The 21,761-nt window shown below is 49.0% G+C and overlaps 9 protein-coding genes across 9 annotated transcripts; 5 read left to right on the forward strand and 4 right to left on the reverse strand.

Annotated features, from left to right (window-relative positions):
• Positions 1-3,340: 3,340 nt before the first annotated feature.
• Positions 3,341-4,961, forward strand: N7484_010831 (putative Golgi traffic protein SFT2; the record flags this gene model as incomplete). Its single annotated transcript, XM_057121218.1, has 4 exons — positions 3,341-3,572; positions 3,809-3,929; positions 4,223-4,373; positions 4,809-4,961. The coding sequence occupies 4 exons, from the start codon at positions 3,341-3,343 to the stop codon at positions 4,959-4,961; spliced, it is 657 nt and encodes a 218-aa protein (XP_056966972.1).
• A 1,109-nt stretch (positions 4,962-6,070) lies between these two features.
• N7484_010832 (flavin-containing monooxygenase) lies at positions 6,071-7,525 on the reverse strand (the record flags this gene model as incomplete). The annotated part of the gene is made up of 1 exon (XM_057121219.1): positions 6,071-7,525. The coding sequence occupies one exon, from the start codon at positions 7,523-7,525 to the stop codon at positions 6,071-6,073; it is 1,455 nt and encodes a 484-aa protein (XP_056966973.1).
• Positions 7,526-9,339: 1,814 nt separating this feature from the next.
• N7484_010833 (zinc-binding alcohol dehydrogenase family protein) lies at positions 9,340-10,440 on the forward strand (the record flags this gene model as incomplete). Its single annotated transcript, XM_057121220.1, has 1 exon — positions 9,340-10,440. One exon carries the CDS (start codon positions 9,340-9,342, stop codon positions 10,438-10,440), a length of 1,101 nt encoding a protein of 366 aa, XP_056966974.1.
• A 328-nt stretch (positions 10,441-10,768) lies between these two features.
• On the reverse strand, positions 10,769-13,216 carry N7484_010834 (tRNA ligase; the record flags this gene model as incomplete). Its single annotated transcript, XM_057121221.1, has 1 exon — positions 10,769-13,216. One exon carries the CDS (start codon positions 13,214-13,216, stop codon positions 10,769-10,771), a length of 2,448 nt encoding a protein of 815 aa, XP_056966975.1.
• A 387-nt stretch (positions 13,217-13,603) lies between these two features.
• Positions 13,604-14,263, forward strand: N7484_010835 (ankyrin repeat protein; the record flags this gene model as incomplete). Its single annotated transcript, XM_057121222.1, has 1 exon — positions 13,604-14,263. The coding sequence occupies one exon, from the start codon at positions 13,604-13,606 to the stop codon at positions 14,261-14,263; it is 660 nt and encodes a 219-aa protein (XP_056966976.1).
• A 528-nt stretch (positions 14,264-14,791) lies between these two features.
• Positions 14,792-15,636, forward strand: N7484_010836 (vacuolar protein sorting family 37 protein; the record flags this gene model as incomplete). The annotated part of the gene is made up of 2 exons (XM_057121223.1): positions 14,792-15,102; positions 15,150-15,636. The coding sequence occupies 2 exons, from the start codon at positions 14,792-14,794 to the stop codon at positions 15,634-15,636; spliced, it is 798 nt and encodes a 265-aa protein (XP_056966977.1).
• Positions 15,637-15,817: 181 nt separating this feature from the next.
• Positions 15,818-16,833, reverse strand: N7484_010837 (putative plasma membrane ammonium transporter (Ato3); the record flags this gene model as incomplete). The annotated part of the gene is made up of 4 exons (XM_057121224.1): positions 15,818-15,982; positions 16,036-16,211; positions 16,269-16,489; positions 16,562-16,833. The coding sequence occupies 4 exons, from the start codon at positions 16,831-16,833 to the stop codon at positions 15,818-15,820; spliced, it is 834 nt and encodes a 277-aa protein (XP_056966978.1).
• A 1,837-nt stretch (positions 16,834-18,670) lies between these two features.
• N7484_010838 (flavin monoamine oxidase family protein) lies at positions 18,671-20,473 on the forward strand (the record flags this gene model as incomplete). Its single annotated transcript, XM_057121225.1, has 1 exon — positions 18,671-20,473. The coding sequence occupies one exon, from the start codon at positions 18,671-18,673 to the stop codon at positions 20,471-20,473; it is 1,803 nt and encodes a 600-aa protein (XP_056966979.1).
• A 222-nt stretch (positions 20,474-20,695) lies between these two features.
• On the reverse strand, positions 20,696-21,587 carry N7484_010839 (uncharacterized protein; the record flags this gene model as incomplete). The annotated part of the gene is made up of 2 exons (XM_057121226.1): positions 20,696-21,309; positions 21,368-21,587. The coding sequence occupies 2 exons, from the start codon at positions 21,585-21,587 to the stop codon at positions 20,696-20,698; spliced, it is 834 nt and encodes a 277-aa protein (XP_056966980.1).
• Between the last annotated feature and the right edge of the window lie 174 nt (positions 21,588-21,761).

Consider the following 21,761-nt stretch of genomic DNA (forward strand, 5'->3'; position numbering starts at 1 on the left):
ATGGAGACTTTAAGAACTCAAGCCCCTAGCCTCTCATTTGATATATTACAGCATCGGTCATGCAGCCCGTCGATCGGTGGAAATCGATGAGGCTTGCCGGACGTCGGCATCGGACATACGGTGCCTTGGTTTTTTATTTTTATTTTTCAATTATTTTACATTTTAACAATTTTATGATTACTGTTTCTGTAAAAGGTGTGGGAGGTAAAAAGCTGAAGGAGGGGTGTGCATGAAGGGTGGCAACAGCCAACCCCCGAGCCTCTTGTTTTCCTTGGGATTCGAGGTTTTTGGTATTTTGGAAATTTGATTGATAGACATGATCTGTACAGAAAAAGACGGAAACTGGGACGAAGGGGGGAAGGGTGATACAACCGGATGTAGTTAACGGCGTCTATCCCATGATGCCGTAGATGTTTGTCACCTGTATTGGCGTCATGACTCAGAAAATCCAAAATTATAAATCCAAAATTATAAATAAACAATCTTAGACCTTGATTGCACAGGGGAAGAAGAATGTATCAGATGGACATGGGTTACAGGAAAAACAACATAGTAGGTTTGGGCAAACCACCAGAACCAGTGAGGTCTGAAGGAAACCCTAATCTATCAAGAAGATGTGCATTAGTGTGCCCGAAGGTAGAGGGGGGGGGAGAAAAGATCCCCCAATAAGACCATGTGGATATGACAAGGGGACGATCTCTAGGTATGCAGAATGGATTGATAATCTGGTACCAAATCCATAAATCTATAAATCTAGAAATTCAAAATTCATTTTTTAAATTCCTCGAGGAAGGAGTGCCGGAGATCGACAAAGCTCGAACATGAGACGCGCCGGAGAATATAACCCAGAAAACAGACTGCAGAGGGTATAATGTCAAAGTCGACAGTGTCCACGGCGTCGGATCTCACCTTCGTCATTTCACGTAAGCCCCATCAACTCTATCCAGTGCGTGATGGGGATGCAAATGTCGTGCAGCCCGGTGGCGATCATACTATGATCGGAGCGTGGACCGTGCCCTTTCTCTCCGCGAAGCCCCGAGCCTTGATGCTTTTGCTTTGTTGAAGGTCCGTGTGTTCAGGCTCCAGCGCAACCTGATAACGGTTCTGTGGTCTCCCGGTGTGGTACTGGCGTATGCGCACTTCGACGAGGCACGATTTCAAGAATGTGGCGGCGACACACGATTGGAGGGGCTGGAATGTGTCTGAGATGGCCCACCAATCATGTTTGGGAAAGGACCACCTTCATAGAGCGAACCTGTTTTGATCCCCTCTTTTGGAGACTGAGCCACATCGCGAAACTTTTCCATGCGGATCATACTGTAGGAATGTGTCTAAGCCACCCCACCTCGGGGGGGAGAAGGTGGGTGGGAACGAAATGGACTGTAAATTCCGATGCCCCAGTCTTGTATCCTCAGTACGGGATGATCTCCGTGGGGTGATGCACGGATAGAAGGAAATCATGGATGGGGTCTTGGATCTTCTTACTACGTCCCGTCCCGTCAAGGTTCGGAGGGTATCGCCGAGTATCCACGGTTGACGCAAGGAGGCATCTACTGAGCTGAGGGTTTCCGGGCTGAAACCAGATAAGAGTTTCTATTTCGCATTATCGTGTCTTCTACGCAGTAGCATGCATACAGTCCACAGCCCATGACGTCGCCAACGGTGCCGTACCGATTCATGCGCGGGCATAACACGGAGGAATTATGGAGGAGCATGCAAAAACCTGGGAAGAAAAATGGAAAGCCCAAGAAGAATGAAGCTAGTGGGAAGCCAATGTTACCCAAGGCCGTTTAGGGATTACAGGGCAATATCTCCATTCGGCTCTCGGATAATTCGTTATGGTCGTACATGCGGGTAGCGACGTTAGAGGTAAAGGGTATGCAACCTCATATCGAGCACTTTCAGGGAGTGCTTCCGATACGACTGCGGGACGATGGAGCCGCCATTAGAGAGCCAGATGAAATTCTGCAGACTAATATAGTGCCGTCGTCATGGTCCAAAGACATTCGCGATCGTCAACAGGGTGTGCACCAACCAGAGGGATCAGCAAAAACCATTACGAACATCATGTACCCAGATAGCTGAGTCATGAACATTTACGAAATTAAATCTATTATTCTCATAGTTTGTAGCTCAAATATAAACCATACATACTGAATGATTTATTGGATCGACTTATTGGATGACATACTTATACGCAAATCCGGTTATGGCATGCCGCATTAGCCCCTCCCAAATACCAAATATTCAGTCTGACTTTCCAAATACCGAATGTGTTCTAGATAGCGCATGTACTAGTTCCAACCTAGGTTTTGCTTTTTTGGCGAAGTGAGAAGAAGAAGTCCAACGAGTGGAGGGATCAATAACGAGTGGAGAGGAACTTGCGGAGACCCATGGTCCGTGCCCCTTCTTTGGGGTCAGTGACCTCGGATCTTCCCAACTTCCCTATCCCCCCTTCCACACCATTATCTCTCCAAGGTATGTACCATCTAGACACTAAACCCTAGCTTCGAAACATGTATCATCTGACAGCTTCTTCATTCAGCGCCGATCTGGGCTGCTCGCATCGGTAGCTCTACGCCATCTCGTCATCCGGCTTGATTGACCTTCGACTTTCTACCCCCCCCCTCTCGAATAGTGCAGCGCTTCCTGATCCAATCATCGCTCGGCTCCCTCGCCGTGATTGACTTCCCCTCTTGTTGAAAACGAACCCGGGAAGGTTCAACGTCTCTCCGCTTGGCGAGTCCACTGTGTTGACGTACTCTCTTCAAATCCCGCCTGTGCCGCGTCGGATTACTCCACTCGCAACTTTACCCCTCTGCTGGCAAAGGTCAGCAATAGTGCGTATTTGTCCCGGATAGTGTGGAAGATCAAGCGGTCTGGCGCGTATCAAAGACAAGGCAAAAATCCACTATTTGAAAGCGTGTGGATCACCCGTAAGGTTTTCGATCGCCTTGCCCATTCTCAGCGGTGTTGCACGACCTCTCCAATAGGCGGCCGTTGTCGTCATCTTGTAGGGCTCGATTCAACTCTGATCACAGCCGTGCTCGAGACAAGTCGGGGCCGTAGTCAAGTTGGGAAGCCGAATCCGCGTTCGGCGTGGGCGTCATCTGCTCCTCCGTTGGCTTGCTCTAGTCCCCACAATCCAGCCAATCCTCTGGGATCAGCTCATCACCCGGCGCAGATCATCTGCACTCCATCGTGCATAGTCCCTGCAGGCGTTTTCTACTGTGAATTTTTGGGCCACGGGCCTTGTCTGCAGACGCGGCCGTGCTCGCTCCCATTTTGCCTTTCAATTGGGATTACTCTCATTCCAGATAGACAGTAGCCAGTGTTCACTATGGCTACCAACTCTTTCCGTGACTCTGTCAACTCGCTAGGGTGGTCGCGCAGAGACCCGGATTTTCCCGTCCGTACTAATGCTTCCTCTGAGACCCCGTTCCTTTCGCGGCTACAATCCATGAACCCGTTTGGCCAGGGTGGCTATGTTCAATTACCCACCCACAATGAGGCCCCAGGCGCGCCCTTGCCTGCATCCAATCGCCGGGAAGAGGAAGAGGGTTTCTTTGCCTGTGAGTATTTTGCTTTTTTCCATTTCCATTATTCATTTTTATTTCCCTTTTTCCTTTCTCTGCTACGCTACTCCATCCCGTGATCCATACCTACGATCAACCTATTGCGGTGCTGCCTTGTTCCAGGTGACGAATATGCAGTTCCTGCGCCGGGAAGATTCATCATGGCTATGCTTGTCTATGTGGTTGTGATCCGAAGGGAGATTTCAACATGCGCTAACGAGAACTGTGTCTAGTGAGTCGTTGGGATCGGATGCTCATATTTGGCGCCTGTAACTTGGGTGCCGCCGTCTGCTTCATGATATGCTTCTTCCTGTTTCCAGTTCTCTCGCTCAAGCCCCGCAAATTCGCCGTTCTGTAAGTATTCCCCTTAGCGCCATCGGGGCCTTCTGCATCTTGCGTTCCCAACCCCACCCACCCTTTCCACATCTCCGTTCAGCTTCTCTACGGGTTCTATTCCAGCCACTTAAATCCCGAGCTACCGTGATCCTGGTCATGGGCGGTATTGGGCTCGGACCATGTGCGAATTCATGGCCGTGCAAGCCTGGTTTTATTCGTTCATTCTCAACGTCCTGCGCCTCATGCCAAGAATTTCCAAAGCAAGACCACCATAGGATATCTCCGTGCTAACAGAATGTCTTTCTTTGTAGATGGTCTGTCGGTTCAGTCCTGTTTTTGCTATCATGGGCAGTCCTCATGGGACCCTGGTCTTACGCTAGACATTTGGTCTCGGGACCACGGTTGCCCTTCACGGCAGCATACTTTGGATCGATCGGACTTACATTGTACTTTGCTATTGGGGTAAGTCTTTGGATTCTCATTTTGGTATCATTTTTTGTCAATCATCAAGTCCACACACAACCACTACTTTGTACGCCAGCCTGGTCGCACAGTACCGGGGGAAAGGGAATTCCTACGGTATATCGCAGTACTACATGACCTGTCCCGTCACGCCGGCAGACATTTTTGCGGAGAAGGCGGCGGGGCTATTATCAATAACACCCTATCTCATCGGTTTCTGTGCAACTATGCTGCTGCAACAACAAAACCTTGCGCCACTTCCATCTACCTCAGACACCCCGAATACACATCTCACTGTCCCTGGCACCAGCTCGCTGGAAATGTTGCACGATTTCGAACCCCTTTCTACTGTCCCTTGCTCAAGCTGCAGCTCCATGAAGCCTTTGCACTTCCCTCGTTAATGCAGCATGGACCTGGCTAACATCTCTCTCATAGCTCCAAAACCTCTTCCTCACGCTCATCTCCTCCATCTTCCAGCTCGCCGCCCTGGTCTGGTATCTGGTCAGTTATTTCCCCATGGGCAGTACCGGTCTGCAGTTCATGGGCCGTTTCGGTGCGTCGCGAGTTTCTGCTTGGATTTCTGGTTGAGACTTGTTGGCCTTATACCCCCGAAGTGACCGATGAACATCCAGCGGGCGCAAAGCAGTCGCCAGTTGTTTTGCATAGACCAGCAAGCGTCATCATTCCCCCTTTTTGTATATGTAATGATGTCCATAGTGGAGATAGAGGTCTTGGTATTATTTGTCTTTGTTCTGCATTCTTATTTAATAGCCCAGGGGCATATACCCAGTTCATCCAAGGATCCTACTTATTGTACAAGTGCCCAGCAAGTCTTTCATTCCTGCCACAGTTTCCTCGTGCAGATAAGTAGACCTCGCTATTACTATCTACCCTGAAATCATGCGAGCGTAGGCAATAATTTGCATAGTCCATCAAAGCACCGATCCTGACAAGATAATTCCAGGCCTTCTATCGCATCTGATCGTGGTGTACATGTACGCCTTGGAACCAAGTAACGTCCTCTTTGTAACCCTATAACACCAAAATTTTATCTTCATTATATGTGCCCATCGTACAAAGGTAGTTGACCGCGAAAACCTCATGTTACCTCCCCAACCACTTCCTAACAACGTCCCGCTTAGGAAACCCCATCCCCCATCCATTCCCGTAGACAACTCTCGTGTCTCTCTTGTCCCATCCTCAAGCATATTTACACAATCATCACACTCCTGCAACTCAAAGTTTGTGTGAGAAGGTGTAGAATTCTCTTTCTCTTTTCGCCTTTTCTGGACGCAGTTGTAATACTTGGCGAGGAAAATGGAATGACGACTCCACAGAAGAGGCCGATTGCCACACCCCGGAAAGATTCTTATAGACCTTTTGAGAAGAGAGCTGGAAGGTCGGAAATCATCTTGAACGGTGAAACTGATATTTGAAATCAGATATTTTGGATCTGTAGCAGGGATGATCAGGTATAAACAGCAGTACGAATATCATCTATTCTTAGAAATCCAGTGATTGTGACCCATTTAGGGACCATAGTCTGTCGTCTTAACCAAATTTTGGAGTCAACCAACCACGTATATCAAACCTCATTCATCCGTCATATTGTTATTCAAGGCGTAAAATTTTATGAGAACGTTGTACTCTCGCCGGTCACGGATATCTATAAAAGGCCAACAGAGACATAAAAACGATCAATCCTTCTCGCCCAAAAACGCCAATCCCTCCAAACTACCCTTCTTCGCAAACCTCATCCCATCGAAATAATTATAGGCGGGCCCCCAGATATCCTGATTACTAGCCTTAGGCAAATGCCCCTGCGCTTTGAGCACATAAGTTGAGTTCAAGCTCATGAATCGCCGCGGCTGCATGCTTCTAGCTTCGACAGGATCCAACCATGGAACAGCAGCAATAGCGGATCGATCATCCATCTCCTTCAATAACCGACAGACGAAAACTGAGGTCGCATCTGCACCAAGCGTCCAAGATGCATTTGCGTACCCGAAGAGGAATACCGCGTTGGGCAGATCTTGGAACATCATCCCCCGCCATGTGTATTTCTCAGGAAGAGAACACGGGATTCCATCCACCGAGAGGGAGATATTTCCTCCAAACTGGACGTTGAGGCCTGTTGCTGTGACGATCATATCTGTGTCGAGGATGTCGCCAGAATGCAATGTGATGCCTGTAGATGTTACTTCTTTGATCGTATCTGTTTTCACATGCGCGCGGCCAGTGTGGAAGCTTTTGAAAAAGTCGCCGTCTGGTGAGACGCATAGGCGCTGGTCCCAGGGATTATAGCTCGGACTGAAGTGCGGGTCGACAGGGATGTGATTTGGAAGTTGGCGAGCGACACCACGCTGTAGCATCCGCTTTGTGGCATTGGGGAATGATTGGCTGAAGAGGTAGAATAAACGACCCATATATAGGTACCGAAAGCGCTTGATCTTGTTTTGAATTGATGTTGGTAGAAAAGATGTGAGCCAAGAGCCGGTCTTATTTCGTACAGAGACGATGTATGAGGGGCTGCGCTGCAGCATGGTCACGTCTGCTTTTTCGGCCAGTTTAGGGAGGAGCGTGATTGCTGTTGCACCGCTCCCGATTATGACGATCTTCTTTTCGCTATAGTCTAGATCTTCGGGCCAGAATTGGGGGTGAATAATTTGGCCTTCAAACTGGTCTATGCCTGGAATATTGGTTTGGAGAGGTCTCTCATAGTTGTAGTATCCCGTTCCGAAGACCAGGAATCGCGCCGAGAAAGACATTGCGTTAGGCTTGTCATTTCGCTCAACGCTCAGTGACCAGGTCTTGTCGACTGATGACCAATCTGCACCGAGAATACGGTGCTGGAACAAGATCTTTTCTTTGATGTGGTGCTCCGTGGCTGCATCCTCCATGTAATTGACAATAGCTGAGCCATCGGCAATAGGGTTATTTTGGGACCAAGGATACCAGTCGAAGCCGAAGGTAAAAAGATCCGAGTCGGATCGAATTCCGGGGTATTTAAAGAAATCCCAGGTGCCACCTAGATTCTCACGGGCTTCCAGAATTACATAGCGAAGGGAGGGGAATTGGGATTTGATTCGGTATGCGGCGTTGATCCCAGAGATACCCGCACCAATGATGATCACGTCAAAGTCGTTATCCATGATATCTGTTGACCTGAGAAAGAATTGCTCTGGCAGTAGGATAGAGTACCTATCAGATCGCCCAGCTTTATATGTCGCAAGATACAGGTATAACACCCAAGGACAACGTTGCGCTTGCCTCGGTCCAACGTCTAGTACGCGAGGAGACGTTTCAAATTTGGGACAAATCTCAATATGGCAAGGACGATGCAAGATAGAAACCAAACGAGGATACTCGTAGTCGATGTCAAATACTGATCGGCGTGGATCTCACTCTTGCATTCTGATTGCAGTGTTTAGGGTTTGGGGCCGGTGCATCGACTGATTTGGGGGCAGTTGCGAAGGACCCACATCTCTAGACCAATGAAAACAAGTATAATCAACTCCTGAGGCCTGACCCTTCACTTATTACTCCGTTCTCCGCCCAACGGTCTTGATTCGGAATGCTTATACAAACTAACATTTCCCATTTCGCTTTTGCTGATGGGCTGTGATATCATCAGTTGTGGTCCCGCCCGATGCGTTGTAAATCTTGAGCTTCGCACGGGTGGTTCGATCTTTGCATTTGATTTCCGACGATGGGAATGGGATGACCAATCAGATCTCTGCTATGTACGTTTATCATGCCAATAGAATGTATGGTAGAGCCTGTCAATGTGGAGAGAATCAGGTTGAAGAAAATTTGCATCAGGTAAAGGACTGGTCCATTGGTCCACTGGTCAACCGGATACTTCATATAACACGGAGTATACTGTAGGTTGGAATGCAGAGCATATGACCTTGCACATGACCAATATACAAATGACGCTGGTCAGAAGGTGTGGATATTTGGATTTCCTCAAGTGGTCTATTCGAGATCTGAGGTTTTATTCAAGCGCCACGAAGTTTGTTTTTTTTTTTGAACGCTGCTCAGCAGTATTGGACGAAAGTGCAGTAGTCGGAGTTCGGAATAACTATCCTATCGAGACACGTAGCTTATAGCCCACAATATGCCACCCCGGGGCCAGATCATGCGATGGCCATACCTAATCAGGTATTTCAGTCCTATTCGGAGAAGATAGGATGTCCTGGTAAGCCCTGCTTGCTAATCTTTACTAGTGCAAGCCATGGGCTTTAAAAGCTAGTTTGAAGATCAACCACCTCGCAATACGCACAGCAATATCTAATGCAGAACAAAATACACACCATAAAGGTTATTGGAGTGCATGAAATCATCGAAAAAACCCGAGTACTATCGCGAGGCGTTGAGAACACTACATCTAAATCTACCACATTGGCTGTAAAACATTGGGAAACTGCAACCATGGCACGCTTCTGCTCCACTCTTCGGAGGAGATATAAAATGTAGTAAAGTGGCGCACAAACATAAAGGCCGCTAGGCTTAGAGTGGAGCTACTTCCGCACTAGCGGCTCAGGGCCAAACAAACGCAATGAAAACCTTATTTGAAGCGAAACCGATCTATCCGAACCGTCAAGCCACGAGGCTCTCTACACGTGGACTACATTCTAGTTTCACGGTCAAAATCCTCATTCTCCGATTGCAACCGATATGCAATGAGCGAACGGAGTAGGTCGGGGAAAAAGACGAGCCGTCGGGACGGGAAGAAAAAGTCACACCATCCCGAGATTTCTGAGCCGAGGTCGGGATCAACGTGATTATCGGCTTGATAGCTTGATTAGCAACTATAAAGAAACACTAAACTATTTACAGCCTGACGTTGCGTTCACATGCGATTCTGTTCAGACTTTTTCCTGTTTATTAAGTTCACATGGTCTTGACTCTTGACGTGCACTCTCCCACGATTCAAATTTCATCTGTGTCAAGACAACAGAAAATGGGTGTTGAAATTCCTGAATCAATGAAGGCCCTGGTGGGCAATCGCTCATTTGTGACTCGCTTGTCAAACTATGCGTGCTCAAGCTCACATGGGGATGGAGTGAAAGTCGCCACTGTACCTGTCCCCAAGATAGAAGAACACGAGATTCTCGTTCGGGTGCACTCTGTCGCTCTCAATCCGACCGACTACAAACATATCGATATTCTATCCCCTCGAGGCGCAATTATTGGCTGCGATTACGCGGGTACCGTCGTGAAGGTTGGAGCCAAGGTTACTGAGACTTGGGCAGTCGGTGATAGAGTCGCGGGAGCAACGCATGGAGGACTATATACCGATCGAGGATCTTTCGCTGAGTATCTCAAAATCCCGGCACATCTGGCGTGGAAGGTCCCTTCATCCCTCAGCGACGAGGAGGCAGCTACGTTTGGCGTGTCGGCCGTGACCGCCATGTTGGCCCTGAATACTCGACTGGGTGTGCCCTGGGCAGATGGAGGCGAGGACATAGGGCGATCAACAACACCTATTCTCATCTATTCTGGTTCGACTTCTGCTGGTCTCTATGCTATTCAATTGGCAAAGCTAGCGGGATTGACAGTGGTGGCGACTGCATCCCCACATTCTCATGATCTGGTGAAGGAATATGGTGCCGATGATGTATTCGATTATCGATCACCTACCGCTGTCGAAGAAATTATTCGCGCCTATCCTACCATTGACAGAGCAATGGACTGCTTTTCTGAGGGAGGTTCTACTGCGTTCTGCGCGGACGTAGTTCGCAAAAACCGGGGGTGGGTAGTTACACTCTTGAACTCTAGGAAGACGGATTTGGATGGTGTGAAGGTCGACTTCCTGCTTGCCTACACGGCTTTTGGGGCTGAGTTTCAATGGCTTGCTCCCTTTGGTCCTAAGTTTGGCAAGGTACCTTCAGATACCGAAGCATTGCGCAGATTCTACGCGTCATTACAGGGAATTTCCAAAATCCTCAGGCCACCACCTCTTCAGACTATTGATGGTGGGCTAGAGAACTTGACAACGGGCATTGATCTACTTCGCCATGGAAAGGTTTCAGGTACCAAATTGGTTGCGCGTTTGGTCTAGTGGAGTTGAGGATTTGGAGATTCGGTACTGGCGTTGATCGTATAGCCCAATATAATCTTAATGGTCATTCTGCGCAGTCTATATAGGAAACCAAGGCGCGTTCAGCTGATTATTCATGAAACAATCATCACGTATAATTATGTCAAAGATTGGCGCTTGAATCAATATTACGTTAAGTAGGCATATGGCATCAAGAAAATGATGATTCCCCGTGAGAAAATTTCAGGTGGTGGTATCTGACTAAAGGAAACGATAGCCCTGCAAAAAGCAATGAGCATGCTGTGCAATCAATGATATCAAGATTCAACTCTTAATTTCATGCTTCGGTTTATCTGCCACGCATCATGACCGGCCCAACAACCCCATTCACAACCTTAACACCGTTGACCTCCATCTCGTAAATCCCAGTATCACCACCAGACCCTACTTTCAACCAACGTTGAAGAAGATCATTGCTTTCCTTAGGCTTGATGTCAGGCGAGGCAGTTCCAATGGTTATGTGAGGAATGATGTTTGCACATGGCAGACCGGCTTCATTCTCGGGGTTGTTGTCAACTGCGGGCAGAATGCGTGCAACAAAAGCCATAACACGATTGTCCCAAACTAAACGCTCTAGGCGTACACGGGCAGATCCAAGAACTGGTGGGCTCTGGGTTTGATTGATAGTCATAGTGTCAATGTATTGTTTCGTGTAATGGTTCCAGATGTCGGAGCGATCATTACTCAAAGCCCGGTGGATAAGAGTGACATGGCATGTAGGCTGGATGCGTCGCTGGTTCACAAGTTGGTGGTACAAACGTGAGGTTTCCGCGGGTACTTCAGGGGTGAAGAGAGAGTGGAGGACGGAGAAGACCTCATTGGCTGCAAGACCGATTTGGAAGAATTCAATTTTCCGGGCCAGAACTGCTGGAGAGACATCAGCATCCGAGACATGCTGCGAGTTTTTGGACTTTTTGTTCTGCGAGTATGATCCGCTCAAGTCTTCCTTGACTCTGTATTCATTCATCGCAGCCTCTATGGCAGCATCCAGATCCTCAGCCGAAGGCATGTTGGGCACGATCTTGGGGTAGGCAGCATGTAGGGCAGCCACGACCGTCTCAAGGTTCTCTCGCGAAGATGCGCACACGTCTAGGTCAATGACGTGATGGAAATGCTCGTCTGGATCTCGGCTTGTGTCAATACCTTCAAATCGATACAAGAACCCGTCCATGATCCCAATGGTCTCTTCGGGATTCTTTGTGCCGGCGCGAATGGTCTGGTGGTTGTCGCCACGCTCCAATACTCGCTTTCGGGTGACTTCTTTGATGGCTGGTAGCATTTCATTCTTCGGCTCATGGACATAATGAAGGGCAACAAACTGAGCATGGGGGACAACGGGAGAGATGTCCTCTATCAGCTGCTTCCGTTCGCGTCGCTGGTGGCTGTTGCGGTCCGCAATCACCACTGGACTTGTTGCCATGGCTTTCGTAATTTCGAATGCAAACTTCTTGGGTTTATGCTTCTGCTTGGGGATGTCATCATTCTGGATGTGGCCCCACCCGAAAAGATGAACGAGGGCCAAAGCCAGAGTAGTCTTTCCACATCCCAGAGAAGCGATCGGGGCGATGATAACGTCACGCTCGATGTTGTCACTTTTTTTGTCTAGCTGGGCTTCCATGGCGATAATTTCAGAGCCATTCAGGCCTCGCTCTTTCAGAAACTGTTCTCGCAATTCGATGATGCCGTGATTTTGATTGTAGAGTTTTGCCTTTTGGGGGTGCTTGATGAGTTCTCTGCGTGCGAACTGGAGATATTCCTCGGTGATCTTCACATGTTTCTTGATGTGGGGAAGCTTTCCTGAGATCACAGCCTTTGTGCATTCACGCCACTGTCGGTACATGAGGTAAGGCTCTTCAAACTTGTATTTGAAAAACCAGTCACGGTAGGGACCCTGGCCACCGTCATTCATCTTGCAGCGAACCACAAAGCCTTCAGTCTCCCGACCATCCCATGTCCCAGTCTCGGCCGCGTCTTCCAGAAATTTCTTCACGTCATCAAGTTCATCATATTTGACAAACTTTGCTTTTTTAAACCCCCATTTGTCGGCAAATTCATGGACTGCCTCGCTGGGTTTTGTGGAAAATTCAGGGAGGTTGTAGTTGAGACCATGCAGATATATACCAGCAGCGGCCTCATCATACGCCAGAACATGTTCTTCGAAGGAATCGTCACACAGCTCACCTACGGCTGTAAGGTTGTTTTCGCGCAGTTCCCGTGCAAGGTCTTTCGTTGATTTGTTCACGGAGGCGACATGACGCTCCACCCAATTCTCACCAGCTATAGCATGGCTGATTTCATAGTCGTTACGCCATCCGGTGGAATGCTTGCTGCAAACCAGCAATTTGTCATCCTCCAGGCCTGAGATGAAGATAATACACCCATTCTCCTTCACACTCAGCTCATATGGACCTCGCGTGTTATTCTCGATATTCCTCCAACGCGTGTTTTCGGTTTCACCCACATTGTGAAACTTGTCGTACCCACGCACAGAGATTTCCGGTATACCATCTTTGCGTCGGGAAGTGAAAAGACCGCGGGCATATGTTGGAAGGTCAGATCGCTTGTAGTCCCAGTCCATGAACTTCCAAGACTGAACCGTCACATCCTCGGCCCCGTGGACCTTGAAGGTCGACATTTTACAGGTATAAGTCCGCTTCTTCTGCGCCGTTTCCATCTTGCGAGCATCTTCTAAGCTTTTCAGCAGCTGCGCTATGACATGAGGATCTTGGCGCGCCATAGTTGTGGCTTAGAAACCAGTGTCGCGTGGTGAGGTGTGGGTGAAATACGGGAGGGGCAGTCGAAGTGGGGTGGAGGGGTGGGCGATAGGAAGAGAAGGTAAGGCAGGAACGAGTGAATTTAACCTTCAGGCGTCGCTTTGTCAATTCTTCAGGTGGAGCCTTTGAGGCTGTGAATACGGGTAGGAGTCAATTGAGAGTCATAAGGCTGTGTGTGTGTCACTGCGGGGAACTAAATAGGAAAGGCGGACAAGCCTTATCGTGACTTTTTTTTTTTTGCCCGTGACATAGAGATTTCTCTCCAGGACTTAAATAAACTTCTGCCTTGAATGATTCACTGGGAAAAATATTTTCAGACACAAATTTAATCTCTGACTCATTTCTTCACCATGGCCCAGCCAAACCCCTACCTCCTTGCTTGCGACAACCCCACGGCGCTTCTGGATCTGCTGCGGTCTAATCCCGCAATCGCATCCTGCCAGGATGAGTCTGGATACTCGCTTCTCCACGCTGCCGCATCCTACGGTCACACTGATCTCCTCCGCGCACTCGTTAAAGAATTCAACGTTGATGTAAACCTGGTCGACGAAGACGGCGAAACATGCCTGTTTGTGACAGAACAGCCCAAGGTCGCCCGGTGCCTGGTTGAAGAGCTCGGGGTGGACTATAACAAGACAAACAATGAAGGCATGAAGGCCTATGAGAAGATGGAATCTGAGGAGGAGAATCCCAATGTGTCTAGCTACCTTCGCGAAGCTAGTGGCGCCCCTGCTGCTCCTGTCGCCGACGAGCCCGCAGGCCCGTTGAATACCCCGCCGCCGATCCCTGGTAACATGCAAGTCAACGTCGGTACTATGTCGGAGCAAGAAATGAATGCAGGCGAGGCCGAAGTAGATCCCGAGTTCAAGCGACGAATTGATGAGTTGGCGGCTCGTGATGACTTCAACAGCCAAGCTACTCAAAATGAGCTACGTGAACTTGTGATGGATGCTATCGCTAGCTCCAGCATTGAAAACAATGGGCGCGAATCTCGCCAAAGGACGGAATAAAGCGACATACCCTTCGAAATCATTCGGCAAATCTCTATTGCATCGGCGCAATCTTGAAAAGACTACATGTTTGACCATATCATCTCACGACTCTATGAATTGTACTTGTCTACACCATGGAATTTGTTTTCCATTCTATGTCATCCAAACACTCCCCAAAATAAACTGTCAGGAGTCTGACCACTCTGAAGATACCCGGGCTATCTTGAGATGATATGGTACAAAGAGGTGGAGGCAACCGATGCGGCAGGCTACTGTTGCTACGAGAGACACGAGGCAGCTGACATGTTGGTCCGCTGGTCGCTGAATATGGGCAATCTGTGGCCTTTGCTGTAATTAATATGAATAAATGAACTCCATGATCATCAAAATATGGCTCAATATTCCAATGGGAGGCCATCTGAGGTAATCTTCTTGTGAGGCAACGGTCGCAGTGTAGATACTCCGCCAAGCTTGAGCTGCCCGCTCTCCAACTCCGACCTCCGAACCCCACACCTATACCAACAGCCGACCACCCTAGTGTACATCATGTCTCAACCAGCGTCGCCCTTTCCTACACATTCCCCCTATTATTCAACCCCAACAATGCCACATACCACTATGAATGCCGATACACCTCCCCCTCCACCCCCCAAACCCAGCAGCCACGAGGCAAGCCGAGGAGGCACCCCCCAGAACATGTCCTCCCTACCAGCGCCTCAACAGCCAACAGCCTCCGGCTATCCGCCCGATATTCAGGCTGCAGGAACCCAAGTAACACCATATCCTCTACCCACTCCGCTCCCTGCACCACCAACAATCGAAGAGGGCTGGCTCCCAGAAGTAGTCAAGGACAAGTCGTAAGGTCCTCAACTTCCCAACCACGATAACAATCTAACAATTCCAGAACCCTCGATCTCCAATCCATTCTCAAAGACCCAAACCTTATTTCCGCACTCTCAAGCCACCATCCCTCCCACACCGCGCGCCAACAAAACCTCGAATCCCTGCTCCAAGTAAACAAGGAGCTCGCAACGCGCGTTCTCGAAATGCAAAACCACGTCGCAGAGCTCCGGGCGTCCACAGAGACCATGCTCCTCCAACACCAGTCACTCGAAGTCTCCTGGCGCAAAAAGCAAACGGAGATGGACGCCGCCTTGGCGCCGTGGTCGCCCAAGGCACTATATCAACGGTTGAGCGCGGCGATCGCCGAGCAAGAAGCAGTTTGTCAAGCTGTGGAGGAGAGTTTTTTGGATGAGGATCACCATGGCCGTGCTACAGACAAGGAGATTGCAGATTGGGTGCGCCGGGTGAGAGCCGAGGCGTCAAAGTTGGCCTCGAGGAAAGAGGCCAAGGCGCGGTGGGATGAGGGGAGAGTTGGGGGATGGCGTTGACAGGGTGAAGTTTCCATCTGTGAATAGACGTGCAACCTTGGAGCCGTTGCCTTTATGATGCCATGCTGCCTACGAATATATGAGTTGACTGTATAAGTGTATTCAAGACTCTGTGTACTATAATGTCCAATTTCTCTTATACCAAGTAGACCACATCTGGTTTAAATTAAATTCGCCGTGCTCAAGTCTCTGCTTCCTTCTTCCGAGCACGCTGCGTCCTTCCCAAGATAATAGTACTCAAATCACCCACTGGGAGTGCAAATGGGAAATCCACGGCCTCCAAAATCTGCGCAATGAAAATATGCCAGATAGGTATACAAAGTGCGAAATTAAAGGCACCGGCAGTCTGTCAAATCACATTAGTTTTCGTCCATGATCAGAGAAGTCGATATTGCTTACCATTTGCAATTTAGCCGCAGCAGCTGTGTTCTCCAAAGCCATTTGGAAATATGTGGCTGCAGTTAAAGAAAACGTGATAACAAGGAGGAACAAGGCGAGGAAAAGGCAGACGTTCGTGCGGATTGAACAGATCAAGTAGACGAAGGTGAGAAGGGCTAGAATGACATAGTAAAGGCCTGCATTTATCCGATTAGTAAAATATTCTGGCGCATTTGGCCTGGGACAGAACGTACCAATAGTGGCATCAAACTCAGGTGTTTGAGCCCCTTCAAGTGTATTACCAGTAGAGGAGTAGTTGGTGCCTACACCAAAGAATGGCATTTGCGTTGTGCCTTGGACAATCCAGAAGGTGCCGTATGTGAAGAAGAGCGCACAGGAGAACGTGTTTCCAATGATCCATTCGCCAATTCCACCGAAAATTTGGACCATTCCGCCAAAAAAGATGAACACGGGCCTAGTGGAGAGAAACTCAGTCAGCCGGTTTCCTACCCTTGTCATGGCCAATGACAGAACATTTGGAACTTACAAGATAGCACCCCCATTACCGCCCGAGCCTCGCCATCCCATAGTCTGCATCGCGCCTGGTGTTGCAGCAAGCAAGAAACCCATTAAGGAGATCGGTGTCGGGTTACCAAATGTTCGGCGCAGGTTCCCCGCCGTCGGCAGCTTGGGACTGAGATACAGTTTTTCAAACGCGTCTCGCGGGATAGGAAGCAAAACACTATCCGCAGTCTGCATACGGCGCAGCATCTCCACAGTGGAGGTCTCCTGCTTGTCACTGGTATTGTCGTCGGACATGTTGGGCTGAAGTGGTGGCCCCAGGAACCTTGAATATGAGGTTTTATGGATGCCAGACAAGTCCGGGCGATCCATCAGATTTATATTCTGCAATGCACGCGTCAAACCCCAAACGCCTCCCTATTTCCCCACGTCCCCAGATCCATACGTCAATTCCCCATACACGCTACCCCAGAAAAAGCGGTGGGCCCGGAGTAACTCCATGGCCCCAACGCCAAGATGAGATTCGAAGAAGAAATACCTAGATCGAAGTTGTAGGTACCTTACAGAGGAAGCATCGTGAGTTTTGATTCGCGGACCGATCTAGCGCAGCCTGTCCTGTCCAAGGCAGGCGGGTCCGAGGAGGTCATTTTGTGGGGGTGTAATGCGGGGATGGGCATTCGAGACCCCGGAATTGGTTTTTCGCCCACAAATCCCGGAGGGACCGAAGGGTTTCGATGATCTTGAGTCGGCTGCATGTTGGGCTCTTCGCCTTTATGGGCGGTTGAGTTGTGCGACATATAAGAAGGTTGCATGGCGCTCCAGATAGACTTGGCTAGATGTCGTCCATGCTCCAGGTGGCGTTCAGTGAAAGTCTACTTTGTCGCTTTGTTCGTCTTCCCATGGCTCATGTACTCGGGAGGTCTTTCTCCTGAGTTCATGGCCTATTCCAAGCTTTGAGTGGCGTTCATGTTTCTAGGCATTGTCTTGTCTCTCGGAACACCAAAGAATGTGGCGATCTGACTTGAACACAACTATTCACTAATTTATGCATCTGCATTAGCATTCTGGCCCTTTCAAGGCTGGACAGCGGAGTTGCTCCGACCACTAGAAAGGTGTATATGCAGCATGAATCATTTCTGGGTGAATTGGGTTTGATCAAAGGGCCAAAATACCCGGACAAATCCCCCGCATCTTAGCAACCGCGGCACTTGGCACTTCTATACATCCGAGATAAGCATGCCAAGAATACATACCCGACCAGTGTCGCGTAGACTTGAATGATAAGGCACTGATGGGTGATCTTGACTAAATAAAGAAGGTGATTGTAGTCATAGCCATCGAGGGCCGGTGGATGTATACCTACCCTGAATAACCCCCCCGGGGTCCAATGATAAACCCCGGCTTGGTGCTTTATAATTACCCCTCGATCCCCCTCTTTTAGATGATAAGATAGACTGATAACATTTTTCTGAAGTATACCTGATAGCAGCTACGTCGGCCGCTTGGACGAATCCCAGGACATGCTGTGCTGTAAGATCTCGGCCGTGGGCTATGTTTGTAATCGCTGTACGCCCTTGGTGAACAAGTCGACGTAATCGCCAAGAGATCTCTTGCTGCTAAACTTCTTCTAGATGCTTGACACACCGTCGCTTAGAGAGTTCCCTTCCTATCAAGGGCAAACAAACCCTCATTGACGATGATAAGAACGAGATAATGCGGTGTCTCCGACTATCTCGGTAACTAGATGAGAAATTTCCGAGCAGTGGATGATACTGAGGTAGCATTCTAGACTCTGACATTCTCGGCTTATATATCAATAGTATAAATTCCTGTGAGATGGAGGTTATTGTGAGCATACTTCAGTACGCATCTATCCTACAGTAGCGAATCAATTGGCATAGTGATGAGAGGTTCTGTTGATTATATTCTGCTTGGGCTGAGTGCTTCAAGCTTAGCCCTCGCCAGAGTTGTGCCAAGAGATATTATAAGCTTTCATGGACCCCTGGATGTGACTGCTGGGTCATTGCATAACATCCATGTGGAGTTTAGTGACGAATTTGAAGGTCCCCTACAGCTTGTATATGGGGACTGCAGCGCTGAACATCCAACGCAAGGACACCATGAAGTTGTGAATATGTTCGTGAAACGTGAGGCTCAGCCAAGTCGATTTGTCTGGGTCACTCCTTCTGATGCACCCCATGAACACTGTCTTCATGCCTTCTCCGGAACGACCTTGGTGGGTCGCTCCTCACCTATCTTTGTGAGCTCACCAATCATGAGACGCGAAAGCATCGCCGATGTGGCCGATATGGAGGGTCCCTGGTTCGACGGTGTCGCATATATGAAGTCAAAGAAGAACAGTGACGCCTTCATCACCAAGGCAAAGAGTACATCTGTTGCCATTCTTGGTGGTGGTATGTCCGGATTAATGACGAGTTTACTACTCGAATCTGTTGGTATACACGACTGGCATATATACGAGTCATCGGAGCGAGTTGGCGGACGTATCCGCACCAAATATCTCAACAACACACGTCCAGATCAGTATCAGTATCAGGAGATGGGTCCAATGCGTTTCCCCGTCAGCATCACCTATGCTGATACAAATGAGACCCTTGAAATTATGGACCACCGCATGGTCTTCCAGCTTGCAGGCGTTCTCAACAAAATGAATGCTGAAGCTCCCGAACTCCAGGTCAACTTCATCCCGTGGATCCAAAGCGGTCCCAATCTTCCTGCAGATTCGGGAGGCAATCGTCTACCTAACGGCCTGATTCCAACAGCTGCTGAAGTGGCTGCGAACGCGTCTTTAGTCTACACAGCTGCCTCGTCCAACGCGACAGCTGTTGCTGATGCAGAAGCCGCCTTTGATAATTATACCACACTTGGCGACCGCGCTACAATCCGGGAAATTGCGACAAACATGTACAAAGCCCACAAGAAAGCTGTTGAAGATGGCATGTTCCACTGGTCTGAAGCTGGGTATCTACGATATGCGCTCGGATACAATTCTAACATCACCGACTATGTGGCCGGAACAACGGACGACCCCATCTGGGGCGACTTCTACGATGACGTCTATTTCGCAGCTACAACGTGGCGCACTATCGACAAAGGACTCGAGTCTCTTCCACGTGCTTTCTTCCCCCATGTTGCGGCGAAGACAACCCTCAACCGTACCGTGTCAGGGCTGGTTTACAATGAGACATCGGGTAAAGTTGCTGTGGCCTGGCGGGAGAATCCTCTTCAGATGAAGCCAAATACTACCAAGGAGTACGACTACGCAGTAGTGGCGGCACCATTCAGCAAAGTCAGACTATGGGAACTTCCGCGCTACTCCTCCCTACTGAGCCGAGCAATTTCATCCCTCAATTACGACCCAGCGTGCAAAATGGCACTTCTTTACGAAACTCGATTCTGGGAACATACGGAGAACCCCATCTTTGGTGGCTGTGGATCCGTAGATGTTGCCGGTGTCGGAAGTGTCTGCTACCCTTCCTACAACATGAATGGGACTGGACCCGGTGTTATCCTTGCATCTTATATCTCTGGTACTGAAGCCCGTTCTGCTGCTGCTCTTAGCCCCGAGGAGCATGTTTCGCTCATCCAGCGCACTATGGTCGAGGTACACGGCGAAGTTGCGGCTGAACAATTCACCGGTATCTATGACCGCCAGTGCTGGGAATTTGACCAGCACCAAGCGGGTGCGTGGTGTGACCCTCTGGTTGGCCAACAAGAGCTGTACTTGCCGGCTTATTATCAAACGGAGTTGCAGACTATTTTTATTGGCGAGCATACTAGTTATACGCATGCTTGGATCTTCTCGGCTTTGGACTCCGCTGTTCGTGGTACGACTCAGTTGTTGCTTGATCTTGGATTGGTGGATGAGGCGAAAACAGTTGTGGATACCTGGATGGGTCGCTGGATCAAGCTATGATCTTTCGAGTTATTATATCCATACATCCATCTGGGTATTCGTCTAGTACATACGTAACAAGGAATAAATTTGAACAAATTTAATACCTAAATTACTGCTCATCCTTTGGAACATCATCTTCTAGGTGTTTTGAGCAGCTTTGGAGTAGTCTGGAGCTGCTACAAATGGAAAGGAGATCGGGGGAAACCCCCATTCCTCTGAAGAAAAGGGATTGCGACTCTCTTATGGCAATATCTCTTCACCCTTCCAATCCCAACACCTCCCTCTTCCATCTTCAGGACCAGGAGATAATCTCGTCAGGACTTTCAATAGCCGATCCGCAGAATCCAAAGGCTCCAGCATCTCACGACCATCCCAGAAGTCTTTAGTGAACTCCGTGCGCACGGTACCAGGATGTAAAGCCACAGCCAACGCTTTATTCCCACACCGTCCACGGAGATATAGATCAAATGTTTTGGCAATTTGGTACACAGATGCTTTACTCGCCCGGTATGAGTACCAGCCACCAGAATTGTTATCGGAGGTTGAGCCCACACGGGCTGCCATCATAGCATAGATTGCATGTGCAGGTAGCTGCAGTTCACCTCCAATATCTCCATCATCGTCTGCAGGAAAAGCAGAAGAAGATTTTGTCGGAAGAAATGGGGCAAGGTGCTTCATCAACAATAACGGACCAACAGCATTAACTTGGAAGCTGTGCAATGCGCTCTCGGCATCGATCTGCGTAGGTGATTTCTCTACATGCAGAATCCCCGGCACCGTCAATGCTATGCGCAAGGGCGTCTTGGGATACTCCTGTCGGATAGTATCTGTCATTGATGATATCGTCGTTTCGTCTGTTTTAGTCTGTCAGTTAAGCAGATCCATAGAGACCGGCCTACAGGTAGTATTTACCTGTCACGTCGACCTTCAGCACACGAAGCCTTTGCTCTGCATTTTGAGGCAATCCCTCGCTAGAGAGTAATTGTTCTCGAACCTCTGCACAGTTTTTGCGCGCTGTTGCCACGACTGGGAGCTGGGTCTGTGCTAGGAGTTGCTGGGCAAAAGCGAAACCCAACCCTCGGGATGCAGGCGTCACTAGAGCGAATCCATGTTTTGCTGATAGCATCGTCATCTCAAAGTGTTTGGCCTATAATTGAAGGGCATTGGCTAAAAGCTGCAAAGGGATTCTGAGGTATGTGGTCTGCCTGGTTTGCTAGGGATGTGACGTCATTACTCTAGTAGGTAGTATAAGAACTACATTTCATGATTTTCGTAGATCTCATTTTTATAGCGTTCCAATTCATCC

Source organism: Penicillium longicatenatum, assembly GCF_028827895.1.
Source record: "Penicillium longicatenatum strain IBT 33135 chromosome Unknown contig_7_segment0_segment0, whole genome shotgun sequence".
Classification (NCBI taxonomy): Eukaryota; Fungi; Ascomycota; class Eurotiomycetes; order Eurotiales; family Aspergillaceae; genus Penicillium; species Penicillium longicatenatum.